We start from the raw sequence: 12239 nt of genomic DNA on the forward strand, positions 1-12239 counted from the left end.
GTTTCCATTTTGCAGCAGAAGCACAGTTAACCGAGAAGGCTTCCCTACAAGGCATCCAACAGCTGGTGCGAAAAACCTGCCAAGCATTGGCTCTGTGGAAGCTTCTTTGTGAACATCAGTTCAATATTATTGTAGGTGAGCTACCGAAGGTACGTAACAGTTATGTTCCTTTTTATGTGGGTTTCAATATTAGGTAGCACTTAGCCATCTTAAGAATTTAGAAAAATTTTCAGAATGTATTTTAAACTGTAATGGACTTGTTTATGTATCAAATCTAATTTTTATCAGAACACAAATATAAGAGGGAGGTTAGTGGCTATGTCAGTTTTTCTGCTAGCATAATTGAACCAATTTTAAATATATACATATTTAAGAGCAAGATAGTATGTGCTGTAAAACATCTTCCTTAAATAGTTTCTCTACTATAAACACACTAGGATATCTGCTTAAGGTATATAAAACTATTTGAGCTGTAGTAGAAATGTGGTTATGCTTTTTTTTAAAGGAGTTTCAAGAACATCTGAAGGTTACTACTTTCAGAGACCTGGTCATTAGAGATAAAGAACTAACTGGAGCCCTCATTGCTTCCCTTATCAACTGCTACATCAGAGACCATGCTGCTGTGGATGGCATCAGTTCACATTTACAAGACATTTGTCCACTACTCTACAGCACAGATGATGCCATCTGTTCTAAGGTATTTGAGAGTAAGGTAGCTTATTTAAACTAACTATAGGTGTGGATAAATCATGCCACGTGATCCAGATTAATGAGGGACTTATTACAGAAGAGCTTATGCATAAGAATGAACTGTGATTTTTTAAAAAAGTACTACAGAAATGACTTGTTTTTCACAAAATGCATTCATTAACTAAGTTGACTACCAAAGAAACAGTTGAATGTTAAGACATACTACCTTATCACAAGATTGTATACAAATTCACTTGTTTGTGACATAAAAATTGGCAGCCTGTGGCTTCTCTAATGAGGCAAAACAAAGGATGGGATGATCAGGCCAAAAGATCACTGAAGGAGAGGATCTTTGACTCAGGATAGCAACAAGATATTAGCTTAGCACCAAGTCGACATATGTCTCGGAGACTGTCTGTACCACCAGTCCAGCTGATTATTGCCAATCTTTAATCAAGTATAGATATCCCAGAGCATTGATCTGGCTAGATTCAGTCACTGATGGTAAATCCCCCAAAAGGCCCTTCCACAAATGACTTTGCCCCGTGACTCCCAAACCATAGATGATGTGCAGCGTGTCCTCTCGCATTGTAACTTCTACTCGCACTTGCATGATGTACTAATTAGGCCCCTCATAAAGGAATTCCCAGGGAGAGGTGATCGCTGGTAGGTCTCCTACCTCCTGCAGATCATAAGACTACTGTTACCCATAATGTAGCCAAGTTTTGCCTTGCTGCTGTGAGGATGAGGTAGCAAATATTGTCTAATGAAATTGCATTTCTTTGATACCTTCAAAATGTTATCCTCTCCTGCTCCTTTTTATTTTTAATTATTATTTTATGAACTATGTAGAATTACACACACACACACACGCACACATGCTGATCAAAGACTGTTAACGAAGTTTATCACTTATATGAGAAATGCGTGACTCAAAATAGATATTTATTAAATGTAAAATATGTGTAAATCTCCAATTGATTTTTTTTTTAAATCTTACAGTGTAAAAGCAGAATATTACCAGAATCTTCTCCAATAATCTTCTGTGGTGGGAAATTGACTTTCAGGCAAGGGGCTCAAACGCAGATACAGAATGAAAAAATTGATATCTCCTTATGTTATTCTAGGCAAATGAACTACTGCAAAGGTCCAGACAAGTTCAGAACAAGTCAGAAAAAGAGAAAATGTTAAGAGAATCCTTGAAAGAATACCAAAAAATTAGCACTCAGGTGGATCTTGCCAACGTGTGTGTACAATATAGGCAAGGTGAGATGCGGTTGTTTGTTGAAAATCTTCCACACCAACATTTTTTCATATCAGCTTCTGCTAGAATAATAAAATGTATCAGTACAGAAACAGATTTACTCAACTGACAACAGTTTTAAAAGAACAACAGCGAAACAAATACTTGAATTTGTCACCTTGTTATTGCTGTCCGGTGGTCCAGGACGCCAATATGGTTTCCACTCCAACCACTAGATGGCTGGCTTTGGGGAAGAAAAACTTGGTTCTGCCTGCTTTACTACTATAATACTACCTGTTTTCTGCTACAGGCCTCAGTTTCCTTTTCACGAGGCAGTTTCATAAACTACAAGAGGAGAGATTGGAGTCATAGAGAGAGAACTGGCTCATTATCAGCTTCCAGTTACACGTGCCTCGTGGATTTGTTTTCATTTCTTCATATCCCTCTTTGTTGCCCAATGGGCACGGCCTCCCCACCCCTTTCCCTCCCCATTCTAAGAATCTTCTGGTGACCTCTGATGGGATTTATACAGATACATGTTCATTTTTGGAATGTTTTGCTATTTAAGATATTGGTAGCATCTTTCAAGCAGTATGTAAATTCAGTAGTTTCAGAAACGATCACAAGCAATTGTAAACTGCAAAGGGGTTTTCCTTTGCCCAAATATCCACACAAAGTTTGTAGTAAGAATTGCAGTTCTGTATTTAAATCACACACATCATATGTAACAAACATACTGAGGCCATCAGAATGTGAGAATTGTGAAAAACTCTGTGACCTTGAAGTGGAAAATTCTTCAGAAAATGTGGATTATGTAGAGATGACATCTGTACTGCCAGTGTATCACAGCCTAGAATTGGTCTTTGATGTTTTTTATGTTTTGCAATTCAAAGTATGCTACCTGGATTAATTGTTTTGAATTTCTGAAGCATTTTGCATAATACCATTTCCCCCCTCTTTTTAATTTTAAGTGCGTTTCTATGAGGGTGTGGTAGAACTTTCTCTGACAGCTGCAGAGAAAAAGGATCCCCAGGGTCTTGGACTTCATTATTACAAAAACCATGAACCAGAAGAGGATGTTACTGGCTGGCAGGCTTTCCAGGAGAGGTGAGTTTTTGGGGAAATGGAAGATTTCTTTTCAGCAAAATAATATTGGTATCAGCATCTGGGATTTCTAATTTATGGAAGGAACTTTAAATAACTGTAGACTGCGATAACACTCCCAAGTTAAAATATGTTGTCACCACATACTTCTTTGCTGAATTGATTCACTGAGTGTTTTCAACTTGTACTGGATAAAATTATTGGTACAGTGGTACCTCGGGTCACGAACGCTTCTGTTCACGACCAATTCGGGTCACGAACAGCACCGTTCGCAAAATTTTGCTTCTGTCCGCGAACTCCGCATCGGGTGACGAACAGGATCCGCGGCCATTTTCCCTGCCGTGACACGTGGTCGTGGGTTCCTGTAGGGAGGGGGACTCTCCCTCCAAGCAATAACCACCTCCCCACCCGCCTTCCTGTCCTCCACGCCAGAAGTCGCCTCCAGCAAGGTTAGTGTTCTCTCTCTTCGTACTGCACTGTACTGTATTTTGTTTCATATTTTTGTGGTTTAAAAAAAAAAAATACATATGGTTCAGAACGGATTAACTGTAATTACACTGAACCTTATGGGAAAATTTGATTCAGGACGCGACCAAAATCAGTTGGCGACCAAATTCGGAGGGGTCAGAACGGATTAACCGTATTTACATTGAACCTTATGGGGAAATTTGATTCGGGTCACGACCAATTTGGGTCGTGACCAGAGTCGTGGAACGAATTAAGTTCGTGACCTGAGGTACCACTGTACTTTTTATAGTCTCTTATAATCTGATGCTCAAGTAACATGTCACCTGCAATATGTGTGATTTTAAAATGATGACTTTTACAGATATTGGTGCACTTTCTTTTCTCTTCCTGGTGAGTTTGTTACTGCACTTGGCATCTTTTTTCAGGTTAAACTGTTACAAATGTATCACGGACACCCTTCAGGAGCTGGTTAATCAAAGCAAAGCTGCCCCTCAATCTCCCAGTGTGCCTAAAAAACCTGGTCCTCCGGTTTTGTCATCTGATCCCAATATGCTGAGCAACGAAGAAGCAGGACATCATGTAAGCCGTGCTCAAGGCATAGACTGAACAGTTCCTTGGGGGTAGATAAGGTTTCTTGGATCGTTTTTAAAATTTATTTATTTTCTTTGCAAAGCACTTTCATTAAAGCAGGATAGCTTCTTGCATAGAAGGCTTTCAGGGATTAATTGGAGTATAGGAAATATTCAGGGAGTACACTGTTAAAGGTTTTTTTTTTTAAACCACCATAGAAGCGAAGGCATTCTTTACATTCTTGCAACCAAGAATAACAATTGAAATGTTTCTGTCTTTCTGATTCTAGTTTGAACAAATGCTTAAACTAGCCCAACGTTCTACAGATGAACTTTTTAGTATTGCTCTTTATGGCTGGTTGATTCAAGCTGATTTATCAGATAAATTGTTGCAGGTAAGATCACAGACCAGCGTGGTAAGCATTCATAAATCCGATCTCTGCTTCAGTTTCAGAAGCATAATGAATAAAATACAGCAATGGCAAATTAGCAAGACTCCTTCCTCCATTTCTCTAGGTAAACTCTCCCTTTCTGGAGCCATATCTGGCACGTATGGCCAAAATTGATCAAAACAAAGTTCGCTATATGGATCTGCTGTGGAGGTTTTTTGAGAAAAATAGAAGTTTTAGTAATGCAGCCCGAGTGCTTGCAAAATTGGCAGACATGCACAGGTAGCGTACCTTTTTGTTTATCAAGACTTCAATTATTATTTCAGTTATGATGCTGAAATAATTTCTGGCTTATTGGGGTATTGATGTATGTATATGTCTGCATATTTATTTAGGTAAGAATTTTTGGCTCAATAGTTTAAAAAAAATGCAGCTTGGAAAATTTATGATGCCAATAGAAGAGAATATATGTAGCTCAGGGTTGAACTGTGAAGTTCTTGGTGCTCTCTTGGTTGTGCTTGCAGACACTGCATTACCCAACTGGGTAACATCAGTGCAGGCGATACTCTAATCAAGGAACCACCAAGGAGGAAACCACACACCACCAAAACTGACAGGGCAAGCTACTATGAACAGGCAGCAAACCCACACTCACTCTCTCTGATGATGTTGCCTAATTGTGTAGTGAACCATCTGCAAGCAAACAACCAAGCTCAGAGAGCACCAAGAACTTCACAACTTGTGATGCATTGTGTTGAATAATCATCTACCAGCATTATGGGCTTCAGTTACTTGACATATTTTTGGCCCCAGACAATTAGCAAAATTGTTACAGTAGAATCCATTATTTTCCTCACACAAAGTGATCTGTATGCTTTTCTCACTTGTGTACCATCAAATATCTGTTGTCAAGGGTTTCCCAACCATCCAGAGTTTGCAAGAGATGGAAATCCTCCTCCTTCCTGTTTGTTTGATAGAAGTTGAGTGGACTGTTGGATTCCATTTGAGATTTATTTGAAATACTGTTACATACTGTGCAGTTGATGATGGCTGCAAACCTATGCATCTTCATTTGGGAATAGGTCCTATTAAATTTGATGGGGCTTCTGATTATACTTGTTTAGGGTTGCACTGTTCAAATAGTTTTATATACATGAATACTCTAGCATATTAAGTAAAAGTTTTTTTTTCTTTTATATTCATGTCTCAAAAAAGATACTTTTAATCAAACTGTAAGTAAAACTACATTGATTAAATTCAGTGGTTTGGAAACTCTAAATGGGAGACAGCAGTATTATGACTTTCAGAGGGATAAAAGCCTACAGTGTTTGATGACTCTACCCACATGAGTGAAAATATGGACTTCGACTTCAAATTGTGTCTTTCCACAATGATCATCTTCATACAAGGAACCTTTCTTCTACCGTTAGATACAAGAGTGACTAAGGAAATTTCAGTCTTGCCCAAATCGCTATCTATATTAGCCTTGTATTTTTTTTTTTAAAAAGGAATATTTTTGAAAGATACAAACAGAAAGTCTTTTTTCACATTGCACAGTCCATACAACTTGCGGGGAAGGAGTAGTTGCTGGGAAGAGACCAGTGGCAGGTATAATTTCGAAGAGTTATTAAAGCAATAGGCAGAAAGCTGTCAAAAAGAAAAAATGTACTTAGTTGTGGATTAATTACAAATAGATGGAATAATATTAATCCGGCTGGGTGACTTTGGGCCGCCTACTCTATATCAGCCCAACCCACCTCGCAGGTGGTTGTGGGGAAAATAGGAGGCAGGAATACTAGGTAGATTTGCTGCCTTGAGTTATATATAAAAAAGGTGGGATAAAAATATTATGGTGATGGAGATGATGATGGATGCTAAAACTGAAAGAGCATTTTTGTTTTCATTCTTCATGGGTTATTAATTACATGGCTTTATTATTTAATAGCACTGAGATTTCGCTTCAGCAGCGTCTTGAATACATTGCACGTGCTATCTTGAGTGCTAAGAGCTCAACAGCAATATCACCAATAGCTGCAGATGGGGAGTTTTTACATGAATTGGAAGAGAAAATGGAAGTAAGTAAAAGAGCTGATTTATACGGCATTGATACCAGTGTTGGTCAGAAGGAGGCTTATAACTTCTTTCATATTGTTGAATTTAAAAATAAAAACGTATTTTTAAATCAACATCTTTGGTCTGTATTTTATTTATAGTATGCCTGATAATTAAAAACGATAGAATTTTATTTGTTTATTGTGTTTTTGTACTGCCTTCCATGTGATAATGAAAATAATGCTGAACAGTAAATTAACAATAATGTTAAAATAGTATAAAATCATTTTTTAAAATGAGCAAAAGGGTGATTTATCCATAACATTCAAATAGAGAAGAACTGTTATATTTATATATTTAATATTGGTATTTATGTATTTAAATATTCTTGCATTTTTAATCAGGTTGCCAGGATACAGTTTCAAATACAAGAAGCATTACACCGTCAGTGTTCACATCATTCTTCAGTGCAAGATGCAATTTCCCAGTTGGATTCTGAGTTGATGGAAATTAGCAAGGTTGTCTTAATATTCAAACTTCACTATTCTAGGTTCCAATTTTAAATAGCTTGTTTATCTGAATATATAGATATTTATATCTTAAAACAATTTATTTTTCCTATTCATACATTGAAAACTTCAGCTGGCTTACTGTGTTTATCTTATTGGCTATTTCAGGTGAAGATATAATATTCAGCATTTTCATTACTTAATTATTGTAAGATAACATTTTCCATTTCTGGGTCACAAATGAGCAAACTCTTATTATTTTGTTTTTTAATCTTTAGCTCTATGGGGAATTTGCAGATCCGTTCAAACTCTCCGAGTGCAAATTGGCCATTATACATTGTGCTGGACATTCAGATCCTATCTTGGTCCAAACTCTTTGGCAAGAAATAATTGAGAAAGGTAAGTCCAGCTAGGAGCACTTATTTGGAAATACACAGATTAGCACATCCTTAATTACTTGTTTATTGTTCCTAATTGTTTTTTTAAATACTTTTTTTACTTGAAGACTTTTACAATATTAAAAAATAATACAAACTAAAATCAGAAATAAAGAGAAGAATAGAAAAGAAATACAAAGTGCAAAAAAAAAGGAAAATAAGAAAAAAGAGGGAAAAAAAAGAAAAAATATTTAGAAGCGACTCCCAATCTTCCTTGCAACAAGTACAAGCAAATTAATATTTTCTCACCCCCTATACAGTTAGTTACATAACTCACCTCTTCCCATAACACCCCCCCCTTTGTCCAATCACAAATCCAAAAATCATTGTCATTTCTATCCAGTTATTGGCCAAAAGTCCATAAATTTCCAGAATTTTATAAAGATAGTTCTTACTTTAAGCCTGATCAAATAAATCGGCTTTATATTCCTTCCTTTTGCCTCTAACATTCTTAATCTTTAATTCATCAAGTTGTCGTCATAGAATTGAATCTCCTTTCTCCCATCTCAAAGATTTCTTTAAGAGTCTAGAAGCCTTTTGTAAATCCAATAATAAGTCTTTGTCTAGGTCATTTTTCATCTCTTGATTTGTTATTTGTATTTCCATTTAACAATCATCTTTGTTTTATAGTCACAGTTTCTTCATTTTCCAATATTTCTACCTCATTTGGGATTTTCTTTTCCATGTCTTTTAGACCTTTAACTTCTTTAAAATCTTCTTCAAGAAATACATTGGCACGTGTAAAATTTATTGCTGTTGGTTTAGATATAAATTTCTCTCCCATTTCTTCAAAGATCCTTTGAAATGTCTTGAGTGTCATGCCTGTCATCTTGTAAATTTCGCTGTTCTTTTCCCTGCCTGGAGCTTTAGTCTCCTCTAGTGTCCATTCACAAATCTCAAGTTTCTTTATTTTCCACTTTCCACCAATAATCTCTTTCCTCGTACACTAAACAATTCATGTTCCCACGTAAATATTATTTTACTTACTCAGTTTTTCAAAGCTCTTAGCAAAAGTCCCAAATTTCCAAATTTGTCTAGCCCCTTAATCCATTTAAAACTTTCTTAAGTTGAATTCTTATTTAGCTTTTTGCCATTTATTTTATGTTCTTAAATTCTGAAAGTTAATTATCTTCTATTTCGGGATGAAGTTTTACTTACCAGGTACACTTGTTGTTTGGAAGACCTTTTTTATTTTTAAAATAATTGTAAATCCAAAAGTGATTAGAAAGTGAGGTTAGACAAATTTAGTACCCTTAAAGGCTCCACCACAGTTGAGCTTAACAGCTTCCCTCATCTCCCAGTGCTCAGACCCACGGAAGAACCACTATCCTGTGGTCTCCTCTCAAGGAGCAACCGTCTGGAGCACAAGTGGGTGGTCTCTTGTCCTCTCCTTATCCAGAGAGGCTCCATTGGACCGAGCTTGCCACAGGTCCATTAGTCGTTACCACAGCATTGTCTCCACTCATTGGGAGATGTCTAATTCACCATTTTCCTCACCGAGAAGTTTGTTTATTGTACCTAATTGTATTGAGTTGAAGATTGAAAGAATAAAATATGTAATAGATTTTCCTTTCTCTTTCAGCACTGAGTGACAGTCTCACAATGAGTGCTCCTGATAGGATGCAGGCTCTTAGTCTGAAGATGGTAACGCTTGGGAAAATTTATGCTGGAACACCACGCTATTTCCCTTTAGGTATATAAGTCAATTTTAGGTATTGAATAATATAGAATTGTCAAGAAGGAAGTTGTCAAGAAGGAAGAAAATTTTAAAAAGTCCTACTCCCTGTTTCCCTTAGATCTGTGCCAAATACTTATTTCAAAATCTTCAAATGGCAGAGTCCAGAAATACTTTTTATAGGCTACAACATTATGCTGTTTATTTAAAAACCAGTAGAGGCAGAGCAGAAGTAGGAAAAGAAAATGATGGAAGCTATCTGACTTTGGAATTGTATCCAACCAAATATTTTGAAGGCCTACATTTTACTTTTTTTTTTTTTTTTGCCATGCTCTGTGTATTAGCACTGCCTTATTAGCAGTTGTAACCTTGATAGATGGTGAAATTGGGGAATTAAAAAAAGTGCAGTAAATTATGGTCAACTAGAATCATAGTAACTAAATATTTTTCAGAGTATCATGGGACGTAACAATGAATGAATGAATGAATGAATGAATGTTGGTGCGATTGCTAAATCAAGAGGAGAAACTAAGATGCCCTCTGTGGGATTCAGTAGTCTTCTATTGATAACATAGCTGTGCAAGTATGTAATGAGGCCTTCACAAGACCACTTCCTGATCTTTAAAAATAAGAACTTTATTTTTATCTTAGTCAAGATAATAGCAACTAAGAGTGTCCTATGGGTGAATTCTCAAGACTCTAAGTTTGGCCCTTTTAGTCTTACCCAGATATGTATATTTCTTACTGTGCACAAGAGTCCTTGGTCTCTTGGATGCTGAAGAAGCTATATTGAAGAACCTCAACTTCTTCCCAACGAACTAAGTCCCACCCTATCTTGTCATGTGCAGCAGATGTCTTCGTTCTTTATATCAAGAGGCTGGTTGTCAGAAGGAGTCAAGAAAGCTCTCTGGTTCCATAGATGAAAAAGATGAAAAAAGAAAGACTGTTATTGTTGCCATAACCTTATGCAAAAATTTGATATTCCATTACATAATTTTTTTCCTCAGATTTCTTAGTACAATATCTAGAACAGCAAGTTTGTTCTTTGAACTGGGATGTGGGATTTGTAACTTACACAATGCAAGAAATTGGTGTCCCACTACCACGGCTTCTTGAAGTATACGATCAGCTCTTTAAAGCACGGGTATGAGAACGAAGTTCAAAATCTAGTTTTCAGTTTGTTTTATGATCTGTATTATAACAATGCATGGGATGAGAATATTTCTGTTTAGATGCAGTACTGTGAGATGCTCAGTTAGCAAGTTTTTAGTGATTATACTTACAGACCAGTAAGATTCCAACACGTTATTGTATCTTCCTTCACCTGTTAAAGTTATAAATGTGTATGGAGAGGAAAGATATGCTTATAGGCCCCCAAATGTGAGAATGAGGCCTTTGGGCTAAAAAAGGATTTGCCTCTGCTTTTGTTAGCACTGAAGAAATTGATAGATTGAATTTTTGGAATGGGAGAACGTTTAAAGGATCACTGGGAAGAGTGGGGTTTAACTCACTTTCCTCCAACAGGGCAGTGCAAGCAAGATCACTGTTTACCCACTGCTGTCAAAAACAGGAGCATTGGCAGGGGAGAGCAATTCTCATCAGAATTACTGGTTTCCTGCTAAAAAATAGCAATGAAAATAGAAAGTCTCTTTCATGTTGAGCTCAGCTCCTAGTGATTCAATGGGCCTGTCAGTTGGTTTTGTAGCATATTTTAGTAGTGGGTTTTATAGTAAGCTGCCTAGAGTCACTTCGCATGAGATGGGCGGCCATATAAATTGACAAACAAACACATAAATAAAATGTCTGTGTAGCTTTCTTAGCAGCAATAATACTGGAGATGCTTGCCATTGCCACATTCGGGGCGGTTTTTTGACTTCCAGTTTAGTCTACAGTCTTGGTAGCAATGGAGAAACAGCAGTCTTTATTCTGCCAACTAGTCAGTGGACACACATACAAGCTCATGAGTCTTGCCCAGTTTCTTTCTTTTTTTAACATATACACATACATGTGTGTATGTGTGTACATGTGCATATGTCCATATCTGTATGTCTTTATAGGATCCCTACTGGAGCAAAATGAAGAAGCCATTACATCTTCTGGAGTGCATTCATGTACTGCTCTCAGGATATGTGCAGGATCCTAACAGAGTAGCTACTTTTGAAAGGTATTTTAAAGTTCATATGTGCTGGAATTGAGATGGTTAGTTTTTCTAACATGGGACGTGCCAAGTGATGGTGTTGAAAAATGTAGTCTTGCTTGTTTAAATGTCATATCAAAATTAAATAGGAAAAAAAAAAACTTCAGTCAAGCTTTTAACAATATCATGTTGAGTACTTTCAGGCCTACAATGACTTTTACTAACTTACATATTTTTGATCCATTTTTTATTCTTAAAATGATCCTTTCTGAAATAACACATGTTATAGGGAAGAAGCATGGCAAGACGGTACTTTGTACTCTTTCATCTTCCTGTTCCAGAGAATTTTGTCTCTTTTTTAACCTACTTAGTTTCCATATCTGAAAAATTTATGTAGTCAACCCAGCAGCAGAGTGAGCTGGCAAAGGAAGGACAGGTATCTCTAGTTCACCAGTGCTGGCCCAAGGTATAGCCTCTACAGCTAAGGAGGAAGTGAGGACTTCTATCCATAGCCGAGGCAGAAATTCATAAAGGAAGGACAGGTCAGTCTTATGACCATTCCAGACTTGCCTTGAGAAAATTCATGCCCTCAGCTGTGTGAAATCTCTAGTTGCCAATGGCAAGACCAGCTTACAAGTCACAACTATATAGTTTTGGAAAGACAAAAAGTATCCTGGGAGAAGAGAGATACAGAATTTGATATTATATATATTTCCAAGACGGAACGTTTTCTGATATGCACTGCAGAGTATCAGAATGTGGCTATTCTGTAAGAAGTGAGTATGACTATTATGCAGCTAATGTATGTGTGTGCCCATTGTGTGTCCATCTCTCTGCCATGTCCTCTACCCTGATGCTATGATCAGTCGGGTTGATCATTAGGGATTATTGCAGCATGCCAACTGGCAGTTATTTTCAGGCAAGTCTCCCTAGTGGTGGTCCTTGTATTATGTAATGTCCTCCCAG

At 37.0% G+C, this 12239-nt stretch overlaps 1 protein-coding gene across 1 annotated transcript in view; it reads left to right on the forward strand.

The window, feature by feature from the left end:
- The window catches only part of NUP155 (nucleoporin 155), a 32921-nt gene that overhangs the window by 20009 nt on the left and 673 nt on the right, over positions 1 to 12239 (forward strand). The window contains exons 22-34 of the mRNA XM_088152975.1: positions 16 to 149; positions 506 to 697; positions 1818 to 1956; positions 2905 to 3040; positions 3931 to 4084; positions 4365 to 4469; positions 4591 to 4745; positions 6409 to 6538; positions 6920 to 7033; positions 7303 to 7423; positions 9044 to 9154; positions 10144 to 10280; positions 11194 to 11300. Coding sequence (XP_088009101.1) covers positions 16 to 149; positions 506 to 697; positions 1818 to 1956; positions 2905 to 3040; positions 3931 to 4084; positions 4365 to 4469; positions 4591 to 4745; positions 6409 to 6538; positions 6920 to 7033; positions 7303 to 7423; positions 9044 to 9154; positions 10144 to 10280; positions 11194 to 11300 — 1735 coding nt within the window. The remainder of the gene's footprint in view (positions 1 to 15; positions 150 to 505; positions 698 to 1817; positions 1957 to 2904; positions 3041 to 3930; positions 4085 to 4364; positions 4470 to 4590; positions 4746 to 6408; positions 6539 to 6919; positions 7034 to 7302; positions 7424 to 9043; positions 9155 to 10143; positions 10281 to 11193; positions 11301 to 12239) is intronic.

The sequence above is a fragment of the Python bivittatus genome, unplaced genomic scaffold (assembly GCF_059951505.1).
Source record: "Python bivittatus isolate LINGU-HERP-01145 unplaced genomic scaffold, Pbiv_v1 ctg000570_np1212, whole genome shotgun sequence".
Taxonomy (NCBI): domain Eukaryota; kingdom Metazoa; phylum Chordata; class Lepidosauria; order Squamata; family Pythonidae; genus Python; species Python bivittatus.